Source organism: Protomyctophum parallelum, assembly GCF_964188405.1.
Source record: "Protomyctophum parallelum genome assembly, chromosome: 21".
In the NCBI taxonomy this organism is placed as follows: Eukaryota; Metazoa; Chordata; class Actinopteri; order Myctophiformes; family Myctophidae; genus Protomyctophum; species Protomyctophum parallelum.
In genome coordinates, this window is record NC_139713.1 from 9,499,446 (window position 1) to 9,517,810 (window position 18,365).

General features: G+C 43.8%; 1 protein-coding gene across 5 annotated transcripts in view; it reads right to left on the bottom strand.

Moving 5' to 3' along the window:
• LOC310879210 (disabled homolog 2-interacting protein-like) overlaps positions 1–18,365 on the bottom strand; it is a 255,852-nt gene that overhangs the window by 142,665 nt on the left and 94,822 nt on the right. For all 5 annotated transcript variants that reach the window (XM_083793693.1, XM_083793695.1, XM_083793692.1 and 2 more), the window contains exon 3: positions 5,937–6,055. In XM_083793693.1, the coding sequence (XP_083649819.1) occupies positions 5,937–6,055 (119 nt within the window). The remainder of the gene's footprint in view (positions 1–5,936; positions 6,056–18,365) is intronic.

The following is an 18,365-nucleotide window of genomic DNA, read 5'->3' on the forward strand; positions in this document are numbered from 1 at the left end:
AGCTTTCCTTTGTTGGTAAGAAGCCCCCTTAAGAGACGTCCTCCATTAAGACCCCACACAATGCTTGTCCAAACAACATACCAGGAAAGCACACTACACTGCCCAGCTGTGAGCGAGTGCAGAGCGTTTACATGCATGTCACACTGTGTCATACTGTACGGTATGCGCGTGTGCGCGCACACGCACGGATACACGCACAAAATAATGGCGTAATAAGTAAGCAGATTTCTTTTTGCTTTAACCCATTTAGGCCTGACATCGAAATTTCAAAAATGTCTTCTAGATCCTGACAGTTTTCTGAAATACCTACTGTATCAGTGGTGCTCAATATTTCATAGCAAGGACAACAAAAAAACACTAAAAAACTATTTGGCATGTGGAATGTTGTGTGTGGGTAAACTTGTTTGCCTGATAGTTCAGGCTAGAGTTGCAAGTAGTTTACTAATTGACGGATGAGATTGTGTAGGAGGTTAGAAGTTAGAACTGTCTTTGATTTCTTGGAGTCATTATCGCATTGCCTTTGGGCAGTGTGTGTGTGTGTGTGTGTGTGTGTGTGTGTGTGTGTGTGTGTGTGTGTGTGTGCGCGTGCGCGCGCGTGTGTGCGTGCGTGCCTGCGTGCAAGTGTGCGTGCGTGCATGTGTGTGTTTTCTTGATTCACTTACAGTGCATGTCTGAGACCTATCGACCACAATTTTTACTTTAACTGCTTTATAGAGGTGGAGGGAGAAATGCCATTATGCAACCGGCCGTCGAAACTGAGTGAATGTTAGTAGAAAATCCAACGGATTATGTTAATCAACCATGCATATTATCTCCTCCTGTTCTTTGCGAGAGCCTCCCTTAATTGCGTCTGCATAAGGAACAGAGGTGCACTTTGCGATGGGTTCGCTCAAATGACAAACAAACTGGATTTCTAGGGCCACGGTTCCCAAAGTGGGTTCCTTGAGGGAGTTCCAGGAGTCCCCGCCTAAATGATAGTTACAGGAACCATATGGACCCTTATGGGTCTGGAACTCAGAGAGTGTATACCAGGGGTGCCCGCACTTTTTTGACTTGAGAGCTACTTGCACAATGACCTTAATTCAAGTGGCAGATGCCAAAAATTTAATTTAAATATTCTTTAAGGGCGTGTCATGTGATCTATCTGCACAGCCTTTGTGATCTACTGGTAGATCGCGATCTACCTTTTGGGCACCGCTGGTGTATACAAATGGAACTATAATGAGCCTAACGGATCCATTTGGTTCCATTTGTACACCCTCAGAGTTAAATTAACATTGATTTTCTTTTTTTAAATTGGGTCCCAGAGATAAAAATGCCATTAAATGTAGGGGTCCGTAGCCTAATGCAGGTCCAACTGGTGGTGCTTGAAAATTAAAATGAAAAAGTTTGAGAAGAACTGTTGCACTAATGCCAATACAGGAGTAAGAAGGAGAATAACTGTTCTATAGGGGCTGGTGCACTAATGCCAATACAGGAGGAAGAAGGAGAAACAGGTGCGCTGCCTCTGGTTGCTGCCCTTGGTTTGAGGCAGTGGTTGTTCTGCTCTAACCTGACGCTGCCAGATGAGGGCGGTATTGGGTAACCATGTTCCCCAACACAGCCTTCATCTGGGATCTCTCAGGGAGTTGAGCTGACAAAAATCCGTTCCGTACCGGACCAATCAGCGTGAGCTAAGGGCGGGATATGTGCGAAACCGGATGTGAAGCTATCTAGACACGTCAATATGATTGGTTGTGTGTGCACGCCCACACGGTGATAGACAGACGGTCCCATCCAATCATCTACCAAGTATCTTGAAAAAAAGGAACAGCCCCGTCATCGAATTTGCTTCCGCGATCCCAGATCCCAATAAGCTGTGAAACAAATTTGTGTAGCAAGCTTCTTGGATCTGGCAGCGTCAGGTTAGTTCTGCTCTTGCTCAGGTATGAATCCATTTGGACTGAGGTCAGATTCTACAAAATGTCTTCTGACAGTTTTCTGAATAGCCAATGTTTCTATAGTCTGTGGTTCTTAAACAATTTCATGTCAAGGACCCACAGAATTATCTGTATTTGGCCTCAGACTAGACGCCCATCTGAAAATATGTTGTTCCCCCAGAAGCAAAGATTTGAGTTAAAAACCTTTCAACAGTAGCAGATCTACAAGCGCATAGCGGGGCACTCGGTGCTTGTAGATCTATTTTTCCACAGCTAAAGTATAAAATAATAGTTAATGGCAAATTCCATGCTAGAAGGCTTTCTTACCTTTATTTGTAGTCATTACGTCCCCACCAAAGAGGTCCAGGTGGTATTTTGTGCAAAAGTGCATTATTGGCTATTTCCCCTACCATAAGCCCTCAATTAATTGAATTTAATTGAATGCTGCTTATTGAATGGTGCTAATTCAGGCTTATGGTAGGGGAAATAGCCAATAATGCGCGTTTGCACAAAATAACACCTGGACCTCTTTGGTGGGGACGTAACAACTATAAATAAAGGTAAGAAAGCCTTCTAGGGCCTGGGCCATGGCTCAGTGGTCCAGGCACCTCGGCTGGTAATCCAGTCTGGCAGTGTGCAGCGGGTTCGATCCCGAGGGCCTTTACTGCATGTCTTCCCCCCATTTCCTGTCAGCCTTCCTGTCCCTCCATAAAAAATATAAAATAAAGGCGAAAGCCACAAAAAAAACATAAAAAAAAGAAAAGAAAAAGCCTCCAATATGGAATTCTCCTTTATTCTCCTGCATCTGTGTGCGCATTGTACAGTATATGCCAGTATACAGTATGCGTGTGGATGTGATATACTGTACAACAGTACATACACGTGGTGTTGACTGTGCACAGCTGTCCAGAAGACTGGTTGGTGGGTGTCCAGCATGTGATGAATAGAGCTGCAAGCTTATCTACTCTACGCCATGCATGGCTTTCTCCTGAGAATGGACGCTCTGGGCGACTATACTGCACAGACACAGAGCTACTGCCATGCAGTGCCATCTTGGTTAATGGTATCCACTGGGAGCCTGTGCACGCACGTACACACGCACGCACGCACGCACGCACGCCACGCACGCACGCCACGCACGCACGCACCCGCACATTGTACTGTATTTTACAAATCCTCCATGAAGACATACATGGCTGGATAGCAGCTGGACCTCATTAAAACTACTGTATGAATTACCGTAGTTGAGTTGTAACAGGTTCCATTCACACTACCTATAGTACCTTTTGCTATTTTAGCTGTCTTGTACGAGCATTTCTTTGTGTTTTACCCTTTTGACAGATATGGACATGTCCAGACACATGTACAATATATGCATTTAGTTAGTCAGTCAGTCAGTCAGTCAGTCGGTCAATTAATCAATCAATCAATCAATCAATCAATCAATCAATCAATCAATCAATCAATCAATCAATCAATCAATCAATCATATGCATCATGGAATATAGTCCAGTGTGTTTGAGTGACTTGTAATCCAGTAGGTTATATTAATAAATAAACCGTATCATTTGAGTTAAGAATACATGTAAATAATTGGAACCTGTAGCCTCCACAGCATTATAATACAATGGTGTTCCTCCCCGTTACGAAATTACCGCACAGCACCACTCAAAAACCATGGAAGTGTTAGGAAAATATTGATTATTTTGACAACACACAAAACTTTGCACGAAAGAAAAAATGAAATAAAGTGAGAACCACTGTTGTCTAATACTGTATGCAAGGATGTGTGCATCTGCACACATCTGCTCCCAGCATGGGAAACTCTCCTTCCTCTCGTTCTCTCCATCCCTGTCATCCCCTCCTCCGCTGTTTCCCCAGTGTCACGTCTTCTTCGCACACACTGTACATACACACCCTTTTTTTTGGTTGGATGCATGGGGAAGGCTAGCCCTGGAGTTTGACATGGCAAGTCACTGACAGCTCTCACTGCAAATTACTCCTAATTTATGCGTCATCGTATTGCGGTGTCACGCATATACCAATCTATAAGATCACAACGGGTACGCGCCGGGACGCGCTGTGAGTTTGTAGATCTGGGTTTTTGTTTTGGGCGGGACACCGTGGCAAGACGAAGTATAAACCCAGGCTTTACTCTCTCGCACTCTTGCTCTTACAATTTCGCTGTCTTTCACACACACACACACACACACACACACACACACACACACACACACACACACACACACACACACACACACACACACACACACACACACACACACACACACACACACACACACACACACACACACACACACACACACACACACACACACACACACACACACACACACACACACACTCTCACATGTCCCTTGACACGGCCTGACAAGAGAATTGACACTCACACCAAAGAAGAGATGCGTGCATGCATGCATGTGCATTCTTGCATTACAGTTATTCTCTGCATGTAACTTTATGTTCTGAGTGTTTCTGTGTTTAAACATGGCTGAGCATTGCAATTTACAGATCTGTGTGTGCCTGCTGCACTGAAGACTTTATCACCAGGAAACAGTATAGGCTCAGAGAGAGAGAGAGATAGAGACAGAGAGAGATCATACATAATTTATTCATATAGAAAATTATAATATTTTTCCGTAGATGAACACCCTACTTGATCACACTACAGCGTCACATGTGCCTATAGTATCGGTATCGACGAATATGCCAGTCTAACCAACACTGATCCGACACAGGGGTAAGGGGTCGACACTATGGCAGGTAAATACAATGTGGCATGTGGAGTTTGCTTTGGAGTTGCCTAAACTGCAAGTGCATGTTTGAGTGAGGAGTCTGCTATAAACACAACACGAGCTATATAGCTAGATAGCTATAAACACAACACGAGATCACAACACTGGCATTGGTATCGGATAACGCAGAAATGATCTGGATCGGATTGGAATCGGGACATCCCTATCTGCTACTTTTGCTTATTTTTTATTTGAATCCGGAAAGGTAACAGTTATGGACATGCAAGGTTTCCACCCGACAGAGACGGTATGAAAAGGATACAGACTGTACCATATACTGTACACCAGCACAAATAAGTGAAGTCAGAGCAACATGATTTCTGAACCAGGTACAGAAAACAATACAGCCTTCATAATCAAACATGTTTTAAAAGAGCACACATTCCCTTTTTAAACACCTCCAAATCCTCCATTTGGACATCATATTTAAAACAATAATTTTAAAACAATATTTGTACTCCAACTAAACTCTTGACAATTACCAAAGCCCTCCATCCATTTGTCCACTTTCCCACTTATTAAATTGCCAATTTTGCTCGACCAAAGAGGAAATACAGCCGTTGAGCGTTATTCTCCAGAGACACAGAGAGAACAGAATGTAAAGGGAGAGGCCAACATTTAATTTCTTTAGACAGAAAGAAGAGGCTAAAACACTAGACTCTGCAAAAATGGGGACCAGCAGGAATGAGCAAAATGACACTGTTTTTTGGACTGACTCTGATCTAGCCGTCTATAAGAAAGTGTGTGTGAATGCGTGCGTGCGTGTGTGTGTGCATTTGTGCGTGCGTGGATGCTTGATTGCATTTATGTGAATTGTAAGAACAAACTCCATCAAATCAGCAATGTATCCAGCAAGATATAGCCATAGGTTTCAAATAAAACAAAAATGACATGACAAAAAAGGACAAACAAAGATGTCTATAATTTCAGAACCGTCCATGGCAACAGCAAGCCATGAAAACATTATAGCCACGAATTACAATAAGTAAAGCACATTATGTCTCACGCACACACGTGCACACACGCACACGCAAACATGCGCTCGCGCGTGCACACACACTAACACGCACACGCACACACACACACACACACACACACACACACACACACACACACAACACACACACACACACACACACACACACACACACACACACACACACACACACACACACACACAGTGTCAGGAACATGGTCCTACCTGTCATTGTCCACGTTCCTGAAGCCAGGCAGGATGTGTCTGAAGCTGGAGTTACGGTCCAGTTTGGGCTGACTCTTGGTCCGCTTTATGGAGCCCTTCAGCCTCCTACTGAGGAAACCCTGGGTGGGGGAGAGGGGGGGAGAGAGAGAGAGAGAGAGAGAGAGAGAGAGAGAGAGAGAGGGAGAGAGAGAGAGGGAGAGAGAACAATGTAAATGGACAAGGCAAAGTTTGACATTGCTTAATAGACAAAAAGGAGAACAGTGTAATGGGATTAACAATGGGGATGATGAGATTAATAATTTGGTGGGCGTTGATTATGTCACAGACCTCTATGTGTCTGAAAGACTTTACTTCCCTGCCTGTGAGCCTCGGCTAGTTTCAAGAAGTCTAAAAAAAGAAAGGGTGAATATTACGCGGTGACTTAAAGGGTCCATTTCACCGTTGGAAGAAACTCGGGTCGCTCAATGTTAATATTATGTGCAGTATTTAACACATTGTATGCTAGAGTTTTCTATTTGCTCAGGCTTGCTGGTGCTAAGCGATTAACATTGGACTTTTGAACTTTTTAGGGGCCCACAGCGAGGGGCCTCTTATAGCTAGAATCACATCGCATAAATAAAAAGTAGGCCAAACATGTCCACTTCAATTTAAAAAAAAAATTATGATTCTACCATCTTCCATTCTGGAGATATTGACCTTTTTCTAAAACCTGCTTTTGAAGGCACGCTGCTCGCTTGAAAAAACAGCAGAGATATGGAAGGTTGAAGTTGACAGACATTGACAGACAGATATAAAAATGAACACAAATAATATCATATACATACTACACACTGAATGAAAGCCCTGAATGTCTACTTTTAGGAGGAAAACAAATACACATGGTCCCATGTATAGTTTGTCAGTAATTGGCTATTGAATGCAGCTTGCGCCCACCAGAGAGGATTTCAGAAAATGCATGGACCAGAAGAACTATTATTCACAAAATAAGGCCTATAGCGAAATGTACATACTATATACCGTATGAAACAGAAGACTCTCTGCTTTCATAAGAAAAATACTTCTACTGTAATAATAATGAAAATCACACCCCTGTGAAGTGAGCAGTGCAATGTTGCGCAGCATATTTGTATATATTTGTATATTTGTTTTCCTCCTAAAAGTAGACATTCAGGGCTTTCATTCAGTGTGTAGTATGTATATGATAATAATTTATTTATGTTTATATCTGCCTGTCAATCTCTGTGACTTTAAACCTTTATAACTCGCTATGATAACTTCATGAGGAAATGCTCACTTCACAGGGGTGTGATTTTTATTATTATTACAGTATTAGTTTTTTTCTTATGAAAGCAGAGGGTCTTCTGTTTCATACGGTATATAATATGTACATGTCGCTATAGGCCTTATTTTGTGAATAATAGTTGGACCTGAACAACTGCATTCAATAGCCTGACAAACTGTACATGGGATCAATATTATGTATTTGTTTTCCTCCTAAAAGTAGACAATTAGGGCTTTCATTCAGTGTGTAGTATGTATATGACAATAATTTATTTATGTTTATTTTTATATCTGCCTTCAGAACGATAGTATAACGGTGAGATGCGTTACTGGATCGGTGAGTTTAGTGGTTGAGGTTGACATGTCTGGACATGTTTGAGGAAAGAAGCACAGGAGAGAGAGATGATCAAATAACTGGCTGCTTTGTTGGACAACGCTATCTTCACTTTGTTTGGGCAAAGAAGCAGAGATCAGCGATGGAAAAGAGTTTTATCCACGGCAGATAAGTAATGACGTATTATCGAGGGACCGCCATGATCAACTAACTGCCTGGGACCGAGGCTACGTTGTCACCAGCCAATGCAGCCATCGCTATCCGTTGTGTGATTGTAGCCTTTTTATTCATTATAATTGCAGTGATAAGACCTATATCACAGCCGGGCGTCTCTCTCGATACCGTGGATATAGCCTGCCCTACATCCACAATCACACAACGGATAGCGATGATGGCTGCATTGGCTGACGAAGACGTAGGCAGTAAGTTGATCATGGCGGTCCTTCGATAATACGTCATTACTTATCTGCCGTGGATATAAAGCTCTTTTCCATCGCTGATCGTGCTTCTTGCCCAAACAAACAAAGTGAAGACGCGATGGCGATACACACAACGGATAGCGATGGCTGGTGAAGACTGAAGACGTAGCCAGGCAGTTAGTTGATCATGGCGTGTGCCGTGTGCGTGTTGAAAACGTTATGAAATGGCGATCGTTGAAGATTATTCTTGGTTTATATACTGGCAGAGGGCAAATCGACACGACTGCGTTATATCTTTTTCCGAGAATGAGTGAGCGGTGCAAGGCGATCGCAAGGCGCAGTGGGGCCTGGGGGGGGGGAACTCAAACTGCCAAAGCGATCAAGAGACTCCCCCCACAAAGCTTCCTCGGGAGAAACCATGTAGAAACAGGAGGGGAGGGGGAATCGAGTGTATTCACAGACACTAGAGTATGGGTAACTCCATTTTAGATGCCCTGACATCTGCGTTGGTCTATGCCGTTGCCGTGCAGACCCATACGTGTAATGGAGGCATTGGAGGAGGGAGCGTCTTCGCCACAGACAGACCTCTTTTCAGGAGGGAGGGGCTTTTTACTCCCGGATCACATATTGGAGCTTCCTGGAGACGAAAGCTGTTATTTTCTTCGGTGTCCTGGAGCATAGGACGTTGATGTACAGTAAGCAATAAAAAAACGTATAAAACGTATACATACGCTTCGCGCGTACGGCGTTCGATATTAATAAAGCGTATGGATACGTTTCCAGCATTTTTTGTGTTAACAGTAGCACAACTTGAAATTTTCACCCGATATGGCCAGACATACATAATGTAGTCCTGTGTGTTTGACTATAGGGTTTTACTCAAGCCCCCAGTGACTCAGTGAGACTCTGCAACGTTGAGGTGCTCGGCCCTAGTGGTAAGAGCGGGGACTGCAGGCGGACCCGTGGAGTTAAGACGAGGAAACCCTGTGCATCATCTGGGCTTTGACATTAATTGAGCGCTCGTTTGCACTTGCACCGCATTTTGGACACCAAATTTTGGTGTCCAAATCGAAAACATTTAGGAGTAGTAGAAGTTGCTTCGAAACGGGGGGGGGGGGGCTATCACTCCGGTTCAGTTTCTATCCTATAAAATATAATATTATATATATATATATATATATATATATAATTATATATTATATATATATTTATATTATATATATCCACGTTTTATCGCTCCCCGTTTGCAAGGCCCTTAATTCTAGCAGCTGGTACTTGGTATCTGGCCATGTGGCACAATACTGTATACACTAGACATGCCACACAATAAATGCCCTGTGGAATATGTACAGTACTGCTGGGATATTAATTAACCACTTTCAACCATGGCGTCCATAATTGGACATGTCAACATCCTCCCAAAACTTTACAAAATTGAAACAAAAACAAATGTGACACGTGGACCTGTATATCTGTAATTTAGATCTGTTAAACCAGTGGTTTTCAACCAGTGGTCTGGGGACCACCAGTGGTCATTGAGGGGGTTCCAGGTGGTCCCCAGCTAAATGCTGGAGAGTTGGTAACCAAATGTACCCTTATAGAGATGTAACTCTTGAGAGCGTGGAATTAAATCAAATGGACCTTGTTAAACATCCATATTATTTAATTTACAAGATGTCATGCCAACATTAGCCTGGGTTCCACCTATGCTTTCTATGGCATAGGCAGCTCCCGGCAGCATCCGGGAGAATCAAGATGCAGCTGCGCGACATGAGACTAATTAATTAGAGCGACAGAGAGAGAGAGAGAGAGAGAGAGAGAGAGAGAGAGAGAGAGAGGAGTGTTTGTGTGTACGTGTGTGCGTCAATTTAATGATTGATCGACAGAAATTATGGAAATAAAAACGGCTGGGTTTCCGAGGCTATGCCAACATCAATACAGCATTGAATTGTGGACAAAATATTATCCAACCAACGACAACAAAATATTTCTTTAGCTTTGGGTCTGCGAGGCTGAATCTCGTCAAATGGCGGTCCATGGCTCAAATGCTGAATAAATAATGGACCTTGAAATGAATGAGGCTTGAAAAAAAAGCCCTGTGTTAAAGAATAGCTGAATCACAGAGAGATGAACAGATCTCACTGTGCAACCTTTTCCTCCTGGCTTTATAAACAACACCTTGGCAACACATGCCAAGTTGGATTCTTATCAAATTCCCACACACAGCAAAACCACATCTCTCCAAGAAGAAGAATATTATGAAAGCAGACTAAATGCCATCTGTTAGTGTTTTTATTGTTAATTAAATAAATTAAACAAACATATAGCCTCTCATACTATCTGGCATGAAGATTCCTGTTCCTATAGACTTTAATGACATTATAAATGTATGTACACGAACAGATATGTTGAAGCTGTCGGGCAGAAACCTCTTATCTCCATTATTTTAACTTTGTGTTTTTTTTTTCACGCAAATTAACACCTTACTTGATCATACTACATAACTACAGTGTCACACAAAAGCATCAAAAGTAGCAGATAGAAACTTGAACGTGATGCGCCGTGACGTGGCGTCCATGGATTTCCACCCGAACAGAGACGATATGTAGTATGATGGAACCCAATGAAACACTGTGTAGACAGATAACTGAACATCAACATTATGTGCAAACAATAGAGGAGTGCAATGCAACACTAAACAAACACACGCCCGCCCGCACGCTTGTATGTCCTAAAACAGCAAAAGTAACAGATCTATCGGACGGCCAAAAGCCGGACACTATGTTTTTTCACCCATGACTGGCCGTTTGTTTGACGTTTGACTGCCAGCAGCTAATCTCCGCCACAGCATGACAAATCGGTGTCAAACTGTGGATGCACACAAGCAGCAGGCCAACGATGAACCTCTGCCCCAAATATACTGTATATGCGATTATAGAAAGAGTTCCTGATTTCTTCAGATTTCATTCCAAATGGCTTTTAAAGTTTGCACGTTTCACCTATTGCTCATCATGGTGCTACAACAGTTTGATTCACATTTTGGCATGTTTAACGGTCGGTCATACAATTACGTTTTACCCCCTGGATTCCTCGGATCATGTGATCCAGATGTAAGATGTATGTAAACAAGTACCTTTGTTTTACTGTCAATTAAAACTGGATTGAACTGAGTAAGGTGACATTATGCAGTCACAGTCCCCCAAGCACCTCAGGGTTTCTATGACAACTGTTGTCTGATATTGAGAGAGAGAGAGAGAGAGAGAGAGAGAGAGAGAGATGATAGAATGAGTGGATGGTTGATGGAACCGTTGGACCAATAACCATTGGACTTGTGAAGCAAGGTGGGGCGAAATCCATTCACGGCGTATGGCGTAACGGGCACGGCGTACGGCGTAAGTCGGGGCTTAATCATTTTGCGTCGCAACTATTGCTTAATACGTCGCAGCTTAAATAATAATTGAGGCGTGAGGACTCGTCGCGGCACTCGTCGGGGCTATATCTATACCCGTTTGCGACGTAATAGGTTGCCTTTGGTATTTGGTGGTATTGAAATGCGGCGATCGGCCCACGCGCCCGGGCCCGGCACCACCGCGTGCGCCTCGCCGGCCCGGTTCCGTGAAGCTCTCCGCCGTCTCCAGGCGAGCCTGCGTTCCCGAGCTCTCACCTCTTTTGCGCACCGAAAAGAGCAGATCTACCCCTGCGGGGGTCCCCGTGGACCGCACGTGTGTGTGTGTGTGTGTGTTAGAGACCTGCAAGCCTGTCGGGGCCCGGCCCGGCCCACCAAAACGGGCCGGGCACGGTCCAACTTTGTCACTGCCCAACGGGCCCAGGGCCGGGCGGGCTCACGCGCCGTTATATTAATTTTCCGATGTGAATTTCACCCAGACTGGACTTGCTTCAGCAGCGCGGCAGCATGCTCCATAGTGACGTGACAATAACCCCTCCGCAGTGTCCGCACACACATAAGCCACAAGGCAAGCACACTAAAATCTGGTCAAAACTATAAAGACATTGAAACAACATGTTTTACATTCTATCGCTCTCGCTCCGCGCCTAAACTCTCGTCCTCTCTCTCTCCTAATTATTGTGCAGCGCAGCTGTACACACACACACACACACAGCAGCATCTACCAAATTAAAATGCCTCTCTTTCTCGCTCTCTCTCAGTCAAAGAAATAAGTCAGTGAATGGAGACCTGGCCCTGAAGGGCTGGCGGGCATTATTAGTGGCTGCCCGCTCCGCTTTCATTTCTGCACTGATGCACGGACCTCACACTCGTTACGAGAGAGAGAGGGAGGATTATTAATTTGTGCTGCTGATTATGTCATAGACCTCTGTGTGTCTGGGAGACTCATTACCTAACCATTTCTCACCTGCTCAGGGTTGCAGCTGCAGGGCTGTCACGATTATGACATTCTACATGCCGATAATTAATTGTCTCACAAATAACTGCAATTGGCGATTTCATTGTGTTGTTTTGTTTTGTCGTTGGACACTGGAAATACATGGACATCAGAGCATGTGAGCGGAGCGGAGCGGCCGATAATTCCGCTCTTCGCTCTCGACGGCTTTTGTTACGCTCGCTCCGCGCTCACGTTCATCTTCCCCCACGCCGCTCCCCGCTCGCTCAGCGCTCACCTTCATTTACGCACGGAGCGCTCCCCGCTCCGTGCTCGCTCCGAGGCTACACTCAGATGCCCGCTCCGCTCAGCACAGATGCCCGCTCCGCTCAGCAGAAAGAAATGACGGGGGGAAAAATAAAATGCTGTTTTCCTGAAATTGGCTAATTAAACCTGAAGGCCTTCGTTTCAGACCGCATGTTGCAGCAACATGCAGTCTTTTTTGGAGCATGATGTAAATTAGCTTGATTTCGTTATTTAAAATATCATAGAATAATTAAAACAGACCCAGTTCAAATGTATCAACCGAAGTATGGTATTTATTTTAATGTACCACTGCGAGCACCATGCCGCAACCAAGTTCAACGCCAGTGACAGAAGCAGAACCACAATAAAAAAAAAACGATAATTATGCACAGCCCTCGGGGCATATATAGCTCGGAGCGGAGGACAGTTCTCGCTCCGAGCGGCTCGGAGCGGCTCGGAGCGGAGGACAGTTCTCGCTCCGGAAGTCAATCTGACACATTTAAAAACCCGCTCTGCGCTCACGTCAAAATCCCCTCGCTCCGCTCCTCGCTCGCTCCGCGCTCCGCTCCGCTCACATGCTCTGATGGACATAAATCATGTTTCGCTCTCATAGGCTTTGAAGTTGCACAGGGGCCGATATGACAAATTACCTAAATGCACAAAGAAATGACTGACATATTAAATAACTTCATACTTAACCAAAAACGTGAATAGTGGAGATCTACAAGCTCACAAATACAGCTTCCACATTCATTTTTGCATTTAAAAAAATATATAATATATGACAATTTTTCAACATGGAAAAGATTACTAATAACCACTATTATGCAAAAAGAAATGCGATTGTCTGAATAAGTGCGATTTGGCGACTGTCATTGTGACAGGCCTAGTCGTAAATGGTTACTACAGTATATATTCTCTTTGGTATCTGGGAAGAAGAAGCCATGATGTCATACTACTGTACCTCTAATGCTTTTTAGCAGAGCATAACATGGATGCCAGCAGGTCAGTGGCCTTGTTGTGGTTCCAATGTCCACCCAGAGACTGAGGGGGTTGGGGTTCAACGAACCCCCCCGGCCGGGCCAGGTCATACCGAAGGGACCCAATGTCTCCCTGCTTGACTTTGACACTCAGCATCATGGGATTGGGGGTTAAGCCTCCGGTGTCCGTGTTCATCATGTGACATGCATGCTATAGCTTCATGTCCAGGGGGTGCACATGTGCATCATATGACACATATACAGTACAATACTGTACAGTACTGTGACACTACTAAGCATATAATGCTAAGCATCATGGCCATGTGGCATGCTTGCACATCATGTGACATACTGTGATCGTGTCCAGGTGGCATGCTTGCACATCATGAGACATGCTAGTGTCACGTAAAGGGGATAGGCTCCTGGGAGCGACATAAAATAATAAGAATTATTTTGTATTAAAACCTTTCAATCAAAGTCCACAACACATATTTAAGATTATAAGATGCATCAATTAAGCGACCATCATCCGCTCGTCACAGTCAGACACACTGCAATACTCTAACTGAAAGAGAATGCATGGAGTCTGTTTCATTTCTATCCCAAAAGCCCTTGAATGATGGAATATGATTAAAGATTACTGTGATTTTGGTAAGCTCACATCACACATACCATAATTCACTGGCAAAAAAAAAAAAAACAATAATTGGGATGGTTGCATTTTGTCCCCTGCTCTTCTATTGAGACATTTAGATCAGGTCAAAGGTCATGTCTCTCCTAGACACAAGGTCAACATTCATATTATCCCCTGAGCAAGCAGGCAGGCTCCATTAGCTCATTGGTAACAAGTCCAGCACTCATAGTTAGTTAGGATAGTTTCATGGTGCATATTTATTTCTTTTTATTTGTTATTAAGGGACCAAGAAGTCACGAAGCTTCCGCCAAAAATAGCAGTTCTGGCTGAACCATGCAGTGTACAATGTGATCACTGAATGTCTCCGTGTAGCTCAGTCAGTAGAGCTCTTGCCCTTAGACCACAAGGTTGTGTGTTAGAATCCGGGAACCGACAACTCAGCCTCGTGATTCTTATTTGTGCATATTGTTCTTATGCCTAATCTAGAGAACTCTCCATGGTTTTGACCAAAAAGGCATACTTCTGTCTTCATTTCTGACTCCAACAAGACTCTCGTTTGTAATACTAATGCTTCTAGAGAGACTTTAGCTCATAACAGTGATTGTACAATATAAGTTGGGGTCCCAGAGATAGAAATGCCATAAAATGGGGGTCCATAGCCTAATTGCGACTGAAGGTTATTAACTATGGAAGAAAATACCACTGCGCAAAAAAACATGGAATACGTACATTACAGGAAACTGTTAAACTTGAGGTTTACGGCAAATCTAGTGCCCGTAATTGCCCGTTTACTCCTCTTTTCATGCAGTGCGTTGTTATTATTTTCATCTGCTGCTGTTGTCATGGTTGCCAGTTCCCATCTGATGTTGTGTGGGAGTCCTGACTGCTCCAGACCCTTCTGAATAACGGCTAGCTTGCATAAGGTCTTCAGACTAGGGTTAAAGTGAAAGATGTGCAAGAGGTCATAAAACGATGGGCATACAAAGATGATGACACGATCTCCCAGCATGCACCCATTGCACCCCCCCATTGCACCCCTCCAATCTGGGCCTTTTCCCTTGGGCTCAACCTTCTTCCAGGAGAAGGTCTTGGCATTACATTTCCACACATCATTAAAGTGCTGTTTCTGATCAAAGTTGCAGCCACCAAATATGTACAGTTCTTCATTGTAGACAAAGGCTGCATGACTCTGACGTTGTTCTGGAAGAAGCTGTGCAGAAGGTGTGCTCAGCCAACAGTTGGTCTCCGTGTCAAACAGTCTGACATTGTTGTCCTGGTGCCCAGCGCCCCCAAATACAAACATCTTTGTTCCAATGATGGTGGCAGTGTGATATGATGAAACGGGTGCTGGAGTGCCACTGGTGTTAATTGAAGACCAGATCATTGTGGTGGTGTCCAACTTGTAGATATCATTAGTGATTCCAGTCACCAGGTTCCATCCTCCATGGATAAACATGACCTTCCCCAAGACACAGGCTGAGTGGGTGTACCTCTTCTCTGGAACCGTTCCAGAAACCTTGGGCTTCAACCATGTCACACACACACTGTCGACATCAAATGCATAAAGAACATCATCGGCGTTCCCCGTGATACTAATCCATGAGTTGTCAGGCAAATTAGTTGTCTTACAATTCACTACCCCTCCCCAAATGTAGATGATATCTTCTATCAGTACAGCTGTGTGTCCGTAGCGCATGGAGGGAACATCAATAGAACGTTCTCCTCTTCTCCTCTTTCTTGTCACCGGGGGCAAAATCATCCAGCTTGAAGTCACTATGTTGAAGACGCGGACATCAATCTGATCCTTGCTGTTGTAGGTCTTCTCTTCATAGAAGAAGCCTCCAAAGGAATACACCTTGTCCTCCACTGGTCCAGCAGTACAACCATAGTGTGGTCCTCTTCTCAGAGGCACCGATCGGCTCAGCATCTCGATCTCTCTCAGTCTGTCACTGTCTCTTTGTCTCCAGCAAATTGGTTCTCCGTCAATCTCCTTCAGCTTTTCCTCTCGGTATTCCTTCTCGAGCTCTCTAGATGTGAGCACCATCTTATATAGACTGACAAAGCTGTCACTCACAACACAAACAGATGTCATGCATGTGGAACGACACTGATTTGTGCAGGACCCCGCATGAGATTTTATATGCTGGGCCAAACTTTTCAAGTCCATTGTGAGACGAGCTAAGAACTTGGCATCATGCTGGGGAATTGTGAATTGGCTTTACTAAATTGAGACTTGAAGGGGAGAAAATGTTTATTTTGTCTTGAAGGGCATGTTTAGCGCAACAACATAGTCTTTTCATTATGTCTGCCCGATCTCTGAGATCTATATTGAAATTGCAATGAAAAGATTTTTGAAAAGAAAAGAAAGAACTTGGCACCATGCCCTAAATTGACTGACATCTTTGGAGCAACACTGTTCTATACCGTCTACACATTTATTTATTTAGCCCACATATCCGACATTGTACATGTGATTGCACCATGTATATTTCCAATTACTTCACTGTTACAGAATCTTTAAATCATAAAGCGATCATTTCAAAATAATTTGTATTATGAAGTGAAAATAAAAAAGTTATTTCCTAACTACATGTTGAGACAGGGAGAGTATGTGTGTGTGATGTTGCCTCTCTGGTGACTGTTAACGTTGCATAATGTAACTTTACATAAATACCAAAATGCTCGCCCCAAAACAGTCACCCCGAGTACAAATTGTTGACCTCGGAACGGTCTCTACCCTGTATTCCTAAACGTAACTGCAGTAAACTATGTGTAAACCTAACCTTATTCCTTATTAACCTCAGTAAAACTATGTCTAAACCTAACCTTAAAGCTAATTCAGACTGGAATGATGTATCCGTTTGCTCTTGTCATGCGTGAAGCTGTCATTATATTTTAAACTCAGTGTATTGAATGAACTTACTGTTTAAACATTATATACCTGATGGTGGTGGCAGTTGATACAATCTCACATATATTTTTTTTAATGTCCATATTTGGGTATAATCCACCAACCCGCCACAGCAGTCTTTGAGCTTGTGGATCTGCTACTTTTCATGCCGTTGTGTGACGGTGTAATATGATAAAGTATTAAATTATGAACAAACACAAGATAAAATATGAGAGAGAGAGAGAAAGACACACACACAGTGTTCTGGTTTGTATTCAGATCAGACTGTGTCATAGCAACTGTCTTCATTGTCCTTGCATATCAACAGAGTTCATGTCAGACGTCTCCGAGTCCTGACAGCTTGAACAGAGCACACAGATTTCTAAGACACCCCCTCCTTCCCCCAATCCACTCTACAGTTAGCCTCGGAAACCCAGACGTTTTTATTTCCAGGGAAATTACACTATCTTACAGACATTGGGTTCGTGACACACATACACACAAAGCTGTGCATAGGAGGGGCTCCTGAAAAAAAAAAACAGAGGCCTGGACATTTTCTTAACGGCTATCTCTCACTGTTTTAACAGCGGGCGAGCATCAGCCGACACATCGCCTAATCGCCCGGTATCGCCTGAAAAGATTAATTATTTGTATATTTTCGGGCGACGTTCCTCCGCCCACTATTCGACTATCGGCCGTTCACCTGCTATCGCCGGTAGTCGTCGAGTCCCATAGACAAATAATGCACTCCCGTTACATTCGTCTGGCTGCCTGTCGCCCGTTCTGTAACCCTCTATTCTTAGTAAAAACTGAACAGGGTTAAAACTGTAGCCTATATTGGACCTCTCCTTTTCGCCTACACACCAAATATCTTCACCAGAAATTGTAAGTGAGCTTGTAGATTTGCTACTTTTGGCTAATGTCGTGCCAGAATCTGGATGCTGGGGTTCATGTGGTTAAGCCCCCCATATACGTACTTTGTCCGACAAATAGTGAAAAAAGCTCAGGTGTCTCAAGCAAAAGTGTTAACATTGTTTAAAAGGATGGAGAATGGGATGGATGGGAAAAAAAAACATACGCCATACAGTACATGGATACGGCATGTTGTGTGAGCTTGTACATTGGTAGGGGGCGGGGCACACACTTTCAGATGGGGGTCTGCGTGAGAACGTTTGACAACCACTGACTGCTCTGGCGTATTTATACACAATGGAAATCGGCGCCCGACAAAATGCCACCATGCCT